This window comes from Coregonus clupeaformis, chromosome 30, assembly GCF_020615455.1.
Source record: "Coregonus clupeaformis isolate EN_2021a chromosome 30, ASM2061545v1, whole genome shotgun sequence".
In the NCBI taxonomy this organism is placed as follows: domain Eukaryota; kingdom Metazoa; phylum Chordata; class Actinopteri; order Salmoniformes; family Salmonidae; genus Coregonus; species Coregonus clupeaformis.
In genome coordinates this window covers 48,712,081-48,727,061 of record NC_059221.1, presented here as the reverse complement: position 1 = coordinate 48,727,061, position 14,981 = coordinate 48,712,081, and the positions used below count along the sequence as shown (strand labels likewise).

The window sequence follows — 14,981 nt, the reverse complement described above, 5'->3', positions numbered from 1 at the left end:
CTGGTTGAAGACAGCGGAGGTGTATTTAGAGGGTAAGTTAGTCAGGATGATATCTATGAGGGTACCCATGTTTACGGATTTAGGGTTGTACCTGGTAGGTTCGTTGATAATTTGTGTGAGATTGAGGGCATCTAGTTTGGATTGTAGGATGGCCGGGGTGTTAAGCATATCCCAATTTAGGTCACCAAGCAGTACGAACTCTGAGGATAAATGGGGGGCAATCAATTCACATATGGTATCCAGGGCACAGCTGGGGGCTGAGGGGGGTCTGTAGCAAGCGGCAACAGTGAGATACTTATTTCTGGAAAGGTGGATTTTTAGAAGTAGAAGCTCAAACTGTTTGGGCACAGACCTGGATAGTATGATAGGCAGGCTATCTCTACAGTAGATTGCAACTCCACCCCCTTTGGCAGTTCTATCTAGACGGAAAATGTTATAGTTGGGGATGGAAATTTCAGAATTTTTGGTGGCCTTCCTAAGCCAGGATTCAGACACTGCTAGAACATCAGGGTTGGCGGAGTGTGCTAACGCAGTGAATAACTCAAACTTAGGAAGTAGACTTCTGATATTTACGTGCAGGAAACCAAGACTTTTGCGATTACAGAAGTCAGCAAATGATAGCGCCTGGGGAGTAGGAGTGATACTGAGGGCTGCAGGGCCTGGGTTAGCCTCTACATCACCAGAGGAACAGAGGAGGACTAGAATAAGGATACGGCTAAAGGCTTTAAGAACTGGTCTTCTAGTGCGTTGGGTACATAGAATAAAGGGGGCAGATTTCCGGGCATTGTAGAAAAGATTCAGGGCATTATGTACACACAAGGATATGGAAGGATATGAGTAAAGTGGAGGTAAACCTAAGAGTTGGGTAACAATGAAAGAGATAGCATCACTGGAGGCACCAATTGAGTCGGTCTCCGCGTGTATGGGGGGTGGGACAAAGGAGCTATCTAAGGCAGGTTTAGCTGGGCTGGGGGATCTACAGTGAAATAGTACAATTAGAAATAACCGAAACAACAATAAGCTAACCATATTGACAAGGGAGAGAGGCATAAAGCAATCACAGGTGTAATTTGAGAGAGCTAAGACAACAGCTGGTAATGACGACACAGTTTGGGCTGAGGCTAAACATAAACAGGATGCAGTACCGTAAAAAGGAACAGTCCAGCAGACATCAGCTGTATAGCTGAGTTATCATAAGGTCCGGTGAACAGCAATAGGATAGTTCGGAGGTAGTTCGGGGGCTGCTAAAGCACTAGGGAGCAAGAGGGCACGGCTAGCGTGTGCTAGCAGGCCGGGGCTAGCAGATGGAATCTTCGTGGTCGACGTCGTAACGGGAAGCCTGTTGTAAAATCTACCTCATCAGACGATTTCGTCGGCAGACCAGTCGTGTAGGATCGGCTGGGCTCCGTGTCAACACTAGGTGGTCCCGTCCGGTTGACAGAGAGGTAGATAGCCGGGAGATGGGAGATGGGCCTAGCTCAGGATGATTAGCCAGACCTCAACGTCCATTTTGTTGCAGCTAGCTGGTAGCGATGAATCCGGAGTTAAAGGTCCAGTGATTCAGTGATTCCGGCAGAAAAACTGATATGTTCTGGGTCGATAACGCGCTGTGCAGACAGTGCAGACTGGCCGAATAATAGTCCAGACTAGAGCTGGCTGGTAGGTGGTGCAGGCCACGGACAATGGTGAAAAACCGCTAACGGTAGCTGATAGCAAGTAGCTAGTTAGCTGGCTACTCCCGTCCGGTAGACCTAGAGGTAGATAGCCGGGATATGAGCCTGGCTCTAGGCTAGCTCGAGGCTAACTGGTGCTTGCATCGGGGGCAGTGGTGATTAGCCAAACAGCAACATCCATTCGGTTGCGGCTAGCTAGTTGCGATCCGGTGATTAATGTCCAGTGATTAAATTATTCCGGCAGAAAATCCAATGTTCTGGGTGAAATAGCAACTGTGGCTAATAGCAAGTAGCTAGTTAGCTGGCTAGCTAGTTTCAACTGGAGATTCTAGATAAAAGGTAAGTAAATAATAGAATCCGTTCCACATTGAGTGAGGCGGGTTGCAGGAAAGTATATTTTGTAGAAGGATGAAAAGTCTGATAGGAAAATATGTACGAAAAATAAAAAAATAAAAAATAAAAACTGGGTATTTACAGGCTATTTACAGACACACGACAAAAACAGGACTGCACTACTACGCCATCTTGGATGGAGAGGGATAGATAGAGAGAGAGAGAGAGGAGGGAGGGAGGGAGAGGGAGGGAGGGAGAGAGAGAGAGAAGAGAGAGAGACAGGAGAGAGGAGAGAGACAGGAGAGAGGAGAGAGACAGGAGAGAGGAGAGAGACAGAGAGGGAGGGAGAGAGAGGGAGGGAGAGAGGAGAGAGAGAGCAGAGGGAAAGAGAGGAGAGGGAGAGAGAGAGGAGAGAGAGGAGAGAGGGGAGAGAGAGAGGGAGGGAGGGAGGGAGAGAGAGAGAGAGAGAGAGAGAGAGAGAGAGAGAGAGAGAGAGAGAGAGGGAGGGAGAGAGACAGAGAGAGAGAGAGAAAGGAGAGAGAGAGACAGAGAGAGAGAGAGACAGAGAGAGAGAGAGACAGAGAGAGAGAGAGACAGAGAGAGAGGGAGGGAGACGAGAGAGAGAGAGAGAGAGAGAGAGAGAGAGAGAGAGAGAGAGAGAGAGAGAGAGAGAGAAGAGAGGAGAGGAGAGAGAGAGGGGGAGGGAGGGAGAGACAGAGAGAGAGAGACAGAGAGGAGAGAGAGGGGGAGAGAGAGGGGGAGAGAGAGGGGGAGAGAGAGAGACAGAGATATAGAGACAGAGGAACAGAGAGAGAGAGAGAGGGAGAGAGAGAGAGAGAGAGAGAGGAGAGAGGAGAGCCAGGTCCCATTAGTTTTAATTAATCCTTAATTAGTCTGGATTATGGGCCAGCCTCCCAGACTGCCCACTACACACACGTCTATGTTTCAGACACACACGTCTGTCTCAGGCACCCCATACTGTGCGAACACATTCACACACACATTTCTACCTCTCGGAGGCTGCCACTGTACAACACACACACACACACTCCTGTTCACAGACATGCTGAGTTAATAACTACACTGTATTACTTTTCTATAAACCAGCTTCATGCCACTGTGATCCAGCAGAGTAGGCTATTACCAGATACCACCAGGGCCCACCCGGTGTAGGCCGAAGCCAGGGCAACGGGTGAGGGCTCCTCCCAGTGAGTGAGTGTTGGTGGGGAGGAGGCCAGGCTGACAGGGGTCTGGAGCATATCAGCAGTCTGCCAATCCACAGACACAGTCATTACTGCCTCTCCCTCCATCTCATCAATCAATCTGTCGCTTTCTCTCCCTCCCTCTCTGTCCATTTTCTTTTATTTCCCCTTTACCCATTTTCTCCTTCTCTCCATTCTCTGTTCTCTCTCCACTAACCATCTCGCTCTGTCCATTGCTTTTATTTCCCTTAGTCTAATTCCAAATGCATTTTCTTCTTTTGGTCTCTCTCTCACTCTTGTGACAGAATGAGAGAACAGACAGAGACGGATAGAAAAGGACAGGAAAACAGATGGATATATATATATATAGAGAGAGAGAGAGAGAGAGAGAGAGAGAGAGAGAGAGAGAGAGAGAGAGAGAGAGAGAGACCCTGTGTTGTTCTGTTAGACAGTCTCTGTCATGGGAAGGTTATTTATACTAGTTCTAACTTGGGACAGAGAGGAAGGAAAGAAGGTCTAAGGGGAGAGAGAGAGAGAGAGAGAGAGAGAGAGAGAGAGAGAGAGAGAGAGAGAGAGAGAGAGAGAGAGAGAGAGAGAGAGAGAGAGACCCTGTGTTGTTCTGTTAGACAGTCATCATGACAGTCTGTCATGGGAAGGTTACTTATACTAGTTCTAACTTGGGACAGAGAGGAAGGAAAGAAGGGGAGAGGGGGAGAGAGGGAGAGGGGGAGAGAGAGAGAGAGAGAGAGAGAGAGGACAAAGGCAAGAGACAAGGTAAAATGAGAGGTGAAGTGGGGGAGGAATAAAGATAAATATTTTGGACATTATCAAATCTGAAACAGAATGAGAAGATAAAGGGGGTGAAATAATGAAAAGAAACGAGAGAGCAGAAATGGAGAGTACCTGGCATGTGTTCAGATGATAATGACTACACTGAGAATATCCCCCACTAACACTATCATTACCTCGATCTACACCTTCCCCTCCCCCCTCCGCCCTCCCCCCTCCTCCCTCTCCGCCTCCTCCCTCTTCCCCCATCCTCCCTCTCTCCCCCCTCCTCCCTCTCCGCCTCCTCCCTCTTCCCCCATCCTCCCTCTCTCCCCCCTCCTCTCTCTCTCTCTCTGGACACAGAGTACAAATGTGAAAATCAAAGTGAATGACATTAGGTAAATAAGACAGCTAGTTGCCTTGGCAACCATCACCCCCACTCTGCCTCGGGCCTCCCCCTTCCCCTCTGGACCAATCGGAAGTGAGCAACGCCGGGTGATTGACATATCGCCATGGCAGCCAGCAGAGGATGCCTCTCATAATGTATTCCATCACGAGAAGAGGGGGAGAGGGAGCGAGAGACGCGTGAATGAAAGAAAAGTGACATTAAAAAGCGAGGAGGACAGAGGAGGGTGTGAAATGAAATGGAAAGACGATAGTCCCGCTCATGCCTCATGCAGATACACACAAGCGCACGCAAACCACTAAGACCAGTTCCAGAGTCAGTTTCATTCAATGCCGTCGTATGGCTGTTCCTGTTAGGGCTAGGGAAGACTGACTCCGGAGCAGTGCTTAGGGAAACCCTGTAACGGAGCTATACCATGTAAACAACGTCAACCCCATGGAGAAATAGCAGAAAGAGTCAACCAAACACGACAGACCAGTCCCAAGACAAGAGTCAGATAGAAATGTAGAGTGGTTATAATGCTCTGTTGGGTTGGAAAAAAAGCTCTACACATTTCTATCTGCAACGTTCAAAACATTTCTGAATGTAACTGAAGACACCAGCGGTAGAACAGAGAATGGGATTGGCCGATCATAGAGGAAGTCAGAGCTGATTGTCTGGCTCACCTGTCTTCTCTTTTATCTCACAGAGCACACTGAAGAGGGCGGGCTTCATTCTGTGGCAGTTTAACGCATGTTTCCTGTGGGAGAGAGAGAGAGAAGAGAGGGGGGGAGGAGATGCAGAGAGAGAAGAGAGAGAGGGGAGGAGAGGCAGAGAGAGAAGAGAGAGAGGGGAGGAGAGGCAGAGAGAGAGAGGCAGAGAGAGAGAGGCAGAGAGAGAAGAGAGAGAAGAGAGAGGGGGAGGAGAGGCAGAGAGAGAGAGAGAGAGAGAGAGAGAGAGAGAGAGAGAGAGAGAGAGAGAGAGAGAGAGAGAGAGAGAGAGAGAGAGAGAGAGAGAGAGGAAGAGAGAGAAGAGAGAGGGGGAGAAGAGGCAGAGAGAGAGAGAGAAGAGAGGGGGGAGGCAGAGAGAGAGAGAGAGGGGGAGGAGAGGCAGAGAGAGAGAGAGAGAGGGGGAGGAGAGGCAGAGAGAGGGGAGGAGAGGCAGAGAGAGAGAGACAGAGAGAAGAGAGAGCAGGGGAGGAGAGAGAGACAGAGAGATTCATTAGCTACAAGACAGAACCAAAACTATGATAGTAGCACAGCTGTCAATCTTCCCCTGAACCAGGGTTAAAAGTGCACCTTCAACACACACAAACACATTCTGGAGGGAATTCCTGCTGACATTATTTTCTTTAACTGAGAGAGAGAGAGAGCGAGATCTTACCAGAGGCTTAATTACAGAATAACAATATTTAATCAAACACCCTTTAAAAACAGAGCCATACACAGCCACACACCTAGTGCTGTAGCCATCACAGAGTATCACAGTGTCATCATGACCAACCAGTTAGTATAGTTACTCTGTTTCACAGTAGTCTCAGACAGTGTGGTGTCATCATGACCAACCAGTTAGTATAGTTACTCTGTTTCACAGTAGTCTCAGACAGTGTGGTGTCATCATGACCAACCAGTTAGTATAGTTACTGTGTTTCACAGTAGTCTCAGACAGTGTGGTGTCATCATGACCAACCAGTTAGTATAGTTACTGTGTTTCACAGTAGTCTCAGACAGTGTGGTGTCATCATGACCAACCAGTTAGTATAGTTACTGTGTTTCACAGTAGTCTCAGACAGTGTGGTGTCATCATGACCAACCAGTTAGTATAGTTACTGTGTTTCACCGTAGTCTCAGACAGTGTGGTGTCATCATGACCAACCAGTTAGTATAGTTACTGTGTTTCACCGTAGTCTCAGACAGTGTGGTGTCATCATGACCAACCAGTTAGTATAGTTACTGTGTTTCACCGTAGTCTCAGACAGTGTGGTGTCATCATGACCAACCAGTTAGTATAGTTACTGTGTTTCACAGTAGTCTCAGACAGTGTGGTGTCATCATGACCAACCAGTTAGTATAGTTACTGTGTTTCACAGTAGTCTCAGACAGTGTGGTAGCATCATGACCAACCAGTTAGTATAGTTACTGTGTTTCACAGTAGTCTCAGACAGTGTGGTGTCATCATGACCAACCAGTTAGTATAGTTACTGTGTTTCACCGTAGTCTCAGACAGTGTGGTGTCATCATGACCAACCTGTTAGTATAGTTACTGTGTTTCACAGTAGTCTCAGACAGTGTGGTAGCATCATGACCAACCAGTTAGTATAGTTACTGTGTTTCACCGTAGTCTCAGACAGTGTGGTGTCATCATGACCAACCAGTTAGTATAGTTACTGTGTTTCACAGTAGTCTCAGACAGTGTGGTGTCATCATGACCAACCAGTTAGTATAGTTACTGTGTTTCACAGTAGTCTCAGACAGTGTGGTGTCATCATGACCAACCAGTTAGTATAGTTACTGTGTTTCACAGTAGTCTCAGACAGTGTGGTGTCATCATGACCAACCAGTTAGTATAGTTACTGTGTTTCACAGTAGTCTCAGACAGTGTGGTGTCATCATGACCAACCAGTTAGTATAGTTACTGTGTTTCACAGTAGTCTCAGACAGTGTGGTGTCATCATGACCAACCAGTTAGTATAGTTACTGTGTTTCACAGTAGTCTCAGACAGTGTGGTGTCATCATGACCAACCAGTTAGTATAGTTACTGTGTTTCACAGTAGTCTCAGACAGTGTGGTGTCATCATGACCAACCAGTTAGTATAGTTACTGTGTTTCACAGTAGTCTCAGACAGTGTGGTGTCATCATGACCAACCAGTTAGTATAGTTACTGTGTTTCACAGTAGTCTCAGACAGTGTGGTATCATCATGACCAACCAGTTAGTATAGTTACTGTGTTTCACAGTAGTCTCAGACAGTGTGGTAGCATCATGACCAACCAGTTAGTATAGTTACTGTGTTTCACAGTAGTCTCAGACAGTGTGGTGTCATCATGACCAACCAGTTAGTATAGTTACTGTGTTTCACAGTAGTCTCAGACAGTGTGGTGTCATCATGACCAACCAGTTAGTATAGTTACTGTGTTTCAAAGTAGTCTCAGACAGTGTGGTGTCATCATGACCAACCAGTTAGTATAGTTACTGTGTTTCACAGTAGTCTCAGACAGTGTGGTAGCATCATGACCAACCAGTTAGTATAGTTACTGTGTTTCACAGTAGTCTCAGACAGTGTGGTGTCATCATGACCAACCAGTTAGTATAGTTACTGTGTTTCACAGTAGTCTCAGACAGTGTGGTATCATCATGACCAACCAGTTAGTATAGTTACTGTGTTTCACAGTAGTCTCAGACAGTGTGGTGTCATCATGACCAACCAGTTAGTATAGTTACTGTGTTTCACAGTAGTCTCAGACAGTGTGGTATCATCATGACCAACCAGTTAGTATAGTTACTGTGTTTCACAGTAGTCTCAGACAGTGTGGTGTCATCATGACCAACCAGTTAGTATAGTTACTGTGTTTCACAGTAGTCTCAGACAGTGTGGTGTCATCATGACCAACCAGTTAGTATAGTTACTGTGTTTCACAGTAGTCTCAGACAGTGTGGTAGCATCATGACCAACCAGTTAGTATAGTTACTGTGTTTCACAGTAGTCTCAGACAGTGTGGTGTCATCATGACCAACCAGTTAGTATAGTTACTGTGTTTCACAGTAGTCTCAGACAGTGTGGTGTCATCATGACCAACCAGTTAGTATAGTTACTGTGTTTCACAGTAGTCTCAGACAGTGTGGTGTCATCATGACCAACCAGTTAGTATAGTTACTGTGTTTCACAGTAGTCTCAGACAGTGTGGTGTCATCATGACCAACCAGTTAGTATAGTTACTGTGTTTCACAGTAGTCTCAGACAGTGTGGTGTCATCATGACCAACCAGTTAGTATAGTTACTGTGTTTCACAGTAGTCTCAGACAGTGTGGTGTCATCATGACCAACCAGTTAGTATAGTTACTGTGTTTCACAGTAGTCTCAGACAGTGTGGTGTCATCATGACCAACCAGTTAGTATAGTTACTGTGTTTCACAGTAGTCTCAGACAGTGTGGTGTCATCATGACCAACCAGTTAGTATAGTTACTGTGTTTCACAGTAGTCTCAGACAGTGTGGTATCATCATGACCAACCAGTTAGTATAGTTACTGTGTTTCACAGTAGTCTCAGACAGTGTGGTGTCATCATGACCAACCAGTAACGTCCTTCACAGAGCGCGTGTGTGTGGCCTCTATACTATATTATAAACTGGGTGGTTCGAGCCCTGAATGCTGATTGGCTGAAAGCTGTGGTATATCAGAATGTATACATTTGAGTCATTTAGCAGAAGCTCTTATCCAGAGCCACTTACAGTAGTGAGTGTATACATTTTCATACATTTTTTTTTTTCATACTACGGGTATTACAAAAAAACTTTTATTTTTACTGTTCTAACAACGTTGGTAACCAGTTTATAATAGCAACAAGGTGTGGTATATGGCCAATATACCACGGCTGAGGGCTGTATCCAGGCACTCCGCGCTGCATCGTATTGGCCATATACCACACCTCCTCAGGCCTTATTGCTGAAGTACAGCGCAGAAACAACCACACACTCCTGGCCACCAGGAAGCAGATTGGCCACCCTGTAAGTCTACATGTTTAGTGTGTAGACAGACAATTTTTAAGGCTGCCCCCTTGAAAACACCTACCTAGCCTTTATTGTCCCAATCTATACTCTACAGAGGAGAGGAGGAGATGAGGGAGGAGAGAGAGAAGGAGCGAGGGAGAGAGGAGGAGAGAAGGAGAGAGAGAAGTGAGGAGAAAACTAAACAGGCCAGGAGCTCCTTCTTACCAGAGTACGTGAACAGAGCGAAGCTGGAGCGGAGCGAGGAGCGGAGCCTGCCCAATTTGACTGGAGCGCAGAGCGACTTTCCCAAAGGCTGGAGCGTCTGCCTTCTGGGCCGCTCCAATTTCGCTCAGTGTACTTCACGAGCTCAGGGCATGCCCGGGCCCAGCATGCATCTGTAGTCTACTTGTGTGCTGCTAATAGCCCCTTGCTTTAGCTACGGTCATGGAGTTGGCTAAATATTTTCATAAAGAAACTGATAAAACACACAGGTGCTAAATCAAGGTGACTTACAAAGATGAGGAGGACTGAGAGCAAGAGAGGGAGTGAGGTGATGTAATGTCCACGACCAAATGGTAGCTCCAGATTGTCACTAAAACAGATGGGTGTTGGTTAAATGGTGATTTTAATGAATGGAGCGAATTTGGAGCGGCAGTTTTTTGTTGTTGTTGTGAGCGAGGAGTGTTTTTTGGCTGCGCGGTTGGAAAAGCCGTGGTGCGCCGGAGCGGTGCTTGTCCGTGAGCGATGGGCGGGATTTCCCACCGCTCAACGTTGCTCACCTACTCTGCTTCTCACATCATCTATAGGAGAGAAACCAGACAGGGAAGAGAGAGGACGGAAAAGAAACACGGAATAGATGTTGGAACTGACCAGGATGATACACCAGCCTGTATCGCCTATACTGTCACAACTGACCAGGATGATACACCAGCCTGTATCGCCTATACTGTCACAACTGACCAGGATGATACACCAGCCTGTATCGCCTCTACTGTCACAACTGACCAGGATGATACACCAGCCTGTATAGCCTATACTGTCACAACTGACCAGGATGATACACCAGCCTGTATAGCCTATACTGTCACAACTGACCAGGATGATACACCAGCCTGTATAGCCTATACTGTCACAACTGACCAGGATGATACACCAGCCTGTATAGCCTCTACTGTCACAACTGACCAGGATGATACACCAGCCTGTATAGCCTCTACTGTCACAACTGACCAGGAGGATACACCAGCCTGTATCGCCTATACTGTCACAACTGACCAGGATGATACACCAGCCTGTATAGCCTCTACTGTCACAACTGACCAGGATGATACACCAGCCTGTATAGCCTCTACTGTCACAACTGACCAGGATGATACACCAGCCTGTATCGCCTCTACTGTCACAACTGACCAGGATGATACACCAGCCTGTATCGCCTATACTGTCACAACTGACCAGGATGATACACCAGCCTGTATCGCCTATACTGTCACAACTGACCAGGATGATACACCAGCCTGTATCGCCTCTACTGTCACAACTGACCAGGATGATACACCAGCCTGTATCGCCTCTGTCACAACTGACCAGGATGATACACCAGCCTGTATCGCCTCTACTGTCACAACTGACCAGGATGATACACCAGCCTGTATCGCCTCTACTGTCACAACTGACCAGGATGATACACCAGCCTGTATCGCCTCTACTGTCACAACTGACCAGGATGATACACCAGCCTGTATCGCCTCTACTGTCACAACTGACCAGGATGATACACCATCCACACACACCACCATAACACACCCATGAATGAGTAATACACAGCTAGTCTTTAATATGGGGGCTTCACTGAGTGGAAGAAGGCTCCTAAAACCATACAGTAGGTACCCATAGGCCTTTGGAGCCAAGCTATATTGGTAACAGAGTGTGTGTGTGTGTGGTCAGCTGCTCTCTCCTGCAGTATTATCCGAGAATTGATTGCATCCCTCCTCTCACAATGAACAGGACAAACACCCAGAAGGGACTGGAGGAGAGGGGGGAGATAATGTGTCTGTCTGTGTGGTGATACTGGCAGAACAGTAGCAGATATGTAGGCTATACATCACACTCCTAGAAGGAGCCAATTCACCCAATGCAGCGACAGCAATAACAATGTATTTAATAATATTGTAATAAGATGGTAATTAGACGTTTAATTCTATAGTTTAGTCCATTTGATTGTTTTGTAAGACCTATGGTCCTATAAATTAAATAATAAAAACACATTAGACCACTCCATAGAAGATAAACACTTTATGTAAATTGTTCATTCTATAGTTGTGATGGTTAGAGGTAGGGCTATAAATAGCCTAAAGTAAATGACAGATTAACAATGTTAATGTCGGTGGTTAATTCTATAGTTTAGTAAAGGGTTTACAGGCCTATAAATTAAGTAATAATCCCATCACAGATTAACACATATAATGTAAATGTTTCTGTGAAGCCGCCAGCTGGCCTGCGGGACTGTGATACGTAAAACAGACGCCACCGGGGTCCGCAGCATCATCCAGCGGGCTATTTACGGCGACTGGGAGTCAAGCGGTGTGAAATTCGATCCGCGTTTCCCTTCACGGACAAGGAAACTCACACCAACCGCTGACTAAAACACCTCCAGCCCCCACCATACTAGCGACCTCAACCACCTGACAGACACCACCACCAGATCCCAAACGGCCATCTCCATTTCAAATGCGGGGACATCCCCCTCTCCTCTCCCAGTCGCGGTAAGATCCTTTGTCATTATTCCATGTTAATGACGTGATGACCGATCAATCAAGGCGGCCACAGCAAACTCATTCCAGTTAATTAGTCCGCCGGGCGGTCGTCAAAGTGAAGAGTATTTATATAAAGGAGGAGGAGAGAGAGTATAACAACAGAGAGAGATAGGGATGGAGAGAATAAAAACGGAGAGAATAGCATAACAACAGAAAGAGAAAATAGAAACAGAGAGAGACAGAAGGAAAACAGAGTGAAAGCATACTGCTAATAAAAATGTAATCGCCTAGTGTAGATTTTAAAACGGGGCGAAAGAAGGCAGGTGCAAATGACATGGGCTCGCGCGTGGAGCTCAACGTTAACGTCACGGCGCAGTAAAGTATAGCAAATAAAAGCGAGGTCTGTCTGCGCACACACATACACAGACTGTTACCATAACGACATGAGAGACTATTAATTAACCCCCCTGAATTAATAACCAGCGCACTGGGACTGGTGTGTAGCCTGTGTGAGTGTCAAAGAGACGATGTGAAATCAGTTGTTATTATGGCCAGAAAGTCATCATACAGGCCCCTCTCCCCTGGATCCATGTGGTCCTCTGTAGCTCAGCTGGTAGAGCACGGCGCTTGTAACGCCAGGGTAGTGGGTTCGATCCCCGGGACCACCCATACACAAAAATGTATGCACAAATGACTGTAAGTCGCTTTGGATAAAAGCGTCTGCTAAATGGCATAGTATTATTATTATAATGTTCCCTGCTTCTTACTATTCACCAAGCAAAAGAGGTGCCCTTTACATCTGATCTAGGGTCAGTTTTACCTTTACACCACATAATGAATGCATAAGTTCAGGGCTAATATGTCGTATAATGATCCTGGATCATATAAGAGTGGTAACATCAAACTGGATCTCTCCCCTGTTCCCCAGCCCTCCTCTCCCCACCCCCGGCTTTCTACCTCCTTCTCTCCTCGGGGAAGGTGTTACCTGGCCTGGGCCTCGTCGAGACTCTCGTCCGTGATGGCCATGATCTGTTGGAGGATATCCCCGATGTCCTGCTGCGGCTGGCCGAGGGCGTGCTGCTTCCTCCCCGCGTCATGGTCCCCCACGTCGGCATGAGACAGTCCGGACAGTCCGACGAGACCCGACATCATGCGGGCCTGGTCCTCCATGCCTTTCAGAAAAATCTCGCCGTTTTTGCGACAAAACTAGGGGGGGAAAAGGTGACAGTGTCGGATGAAGGGAGGAAGAGGAGAAAATAGTATATTTTTTTCCAGAGGTAGCCTAGTTGCCTTTTACAGTTGAATGTCCCTGACTCGAAACACAGTGTTTCAAAGTAGCCAATAAAAAAAGGAAGAAATAAAACTAACTATTCAAAGTAGCCAATAAACAAAGGAAGAAATAAAACTAACTACAAAATTGCATTGCTCGTTCAAATGACCAACAGCGGCAAGCAAGCTGTAAACATGTAATTGTCTAAAACAAACAAAAAAAAAAGTAAACGGTCGATCAGGGCCTACACAGTACTTGTAAACAAATAAAACACTATTTTCTTTGGCATAACCCGGCCGAGATTCGCCTGATTTCTTTTGTATTCTGAGTCGAACGCGTGTGCAGGGTTCTAGTTCCACGGTTGAGGCAGATAGAGGGAGCGAGGAGGCCACAAGGAAAAAAAATAAAGCCTGGAAGGAAAGGTAGAGCTGCCTTTAAAATGGTCAGCTTGGCGAACGACAAAAGAGGGGGAGGGAGAACGAACGGTGCTGCCGCTGCGAGGGAGAAAAATGGCAACAATTAGCAGACTAGCTTGTCACAAATGTTACTCCTGCGTTCGACAAAATGATCATCCGGCCTATATCCAAACGCTGTCTCGTAGAAAGCGACGGGGAATGTAGGCGAACCAGTTTGGAATCCAACCACCATTTATCTCCGTGTTTCTCTAACAATGAGAAAGAAGAGTAGCGCCACACTAGCCTACAACAGCTCCGCTACTAGTCCACAGAAATCCCCAACGTGTCCGTTTTCGTTGCCTTCTTTTCACAGGATAACCTGCACGGCTGGGAATAAGTACCGTAGCTAGTAGCCTACAGGATCAAATAAAACGACGGAATAAAATACATGTTTTAAATAAACTCCACTCCGTCCGACCAGCCGTGGCTGGCCTTGTCCTATCCGTTGGTCGAATAGCGTTGCTTGCTCCCTTCTCTTCTAGGCTGTTTTTTCTTCTCCTTTCTTTATCCGGCTCCCTCGCCTGGCCAGTTCTCCCACAACCAACACACACACAGCGCACGCAGTCCCGTCCTCACCGCTGGGGGCGGGCTCCTCTCAGGTCTCATATGGTGTTCATCAGCAGCAGCACCATGGAAACAAGCAGCGTTGTTGACAGTTGTGTTATTTTTGTTGTGATGGCTTGGAGGGCCTTCTCATGTAGCCTAACTATCCCACCCCAGACAATCATATGAAGGCTTCACGTTTCAATTAGCTTTCTTTCTATTCATTTCGCAAACAACCTTAAGATGCTGCACTGATCCCACTCCGCCACCAGTGTAGCAGATGGAGACGAGCTTGATCCAGCGAACCAGGGGTTGTGGGGAGAGCAGTGAGCCCCTACCACATGTGCCATAAAGATTCAGGTCAGCACACAGTTACACAGTCAATCACAGACACATACTATAGACACAGACTCATGCATGTAGAGGCGGTGAGTTGGACTCACGCTCTCCGGAGGAGGTAGTGCCTGTCACTTAAAATCGGTGTCACCCTCGGGTCCAATAGGGAATTATCCGCTTGTTCTAATGGTTGAGACGTTGGTTTCTTGAGCGGGAGACCAGGGTTCAGATCCCACCAGTCCCACACAGAGACACTGATACAGGTAGGCTACAACAGGCCTACAATTGGTCAAATGGCACCTTATTCCCTACACAGGGCATTACTTTTGACAAGAGCCTTATGGCTGGAGCCTCCCGAACGCTTCGGAGGTCTAAGGCATCACTATCCCAGGCTGTGTTACAGCCCGGCCGTGACCGGGAGACCCATGAGGCGGCGCACAATTGGCCCAGCGTTGTCCTGATTAGGGGAGGGTTTGGCCGGCTGAGATTTCCTCGTTCCATCGCGCTCTAGTGACTCCTTGTGGCGGGCCGGGCACCTGCAAGCTGACTTTTA

At 47.1% G+C, this 14,981-nt stretch overlaps 1 protein-coding gene across 2 annotated transcripts in view; it reads right to left on the bottom strand.

Moving 5' to 3' along the window:
* LOC121546314 (pre-B-cell leukemia transcription factor 1-like) overlaps window positions 1-14,088 on the bottom strand; it is a 41,091-nt gene extending 27,003 nt beyond the window's left edge. Inside the window, exons 1-2 of one of the 2 annotated variants that reach the window (XM_045209616.1) lie at window positions 12,810-14,088; window positions 5,048-5,121 (exon numbers count right to left, since the gene is read on the bottom strand). In XM_045209616.1, the coding sequence (XP_045065551.1) occupies window positions 5,048-5,121; window positions 12,810-12,994 (259 nt within the window). In that variant the 5' untranslated portion in view covers window positions 12,995-14,088. The remainder of the gene's footprint in view (window positions 1-5,047; window positions 5,122-12,809) is intronic. The other variant, XM_045209617.1, reaches the window with a different exon arrangement.
* Between the last annotated feature and the right edge of the window lie 893 nt (window positions 14,089-14,981).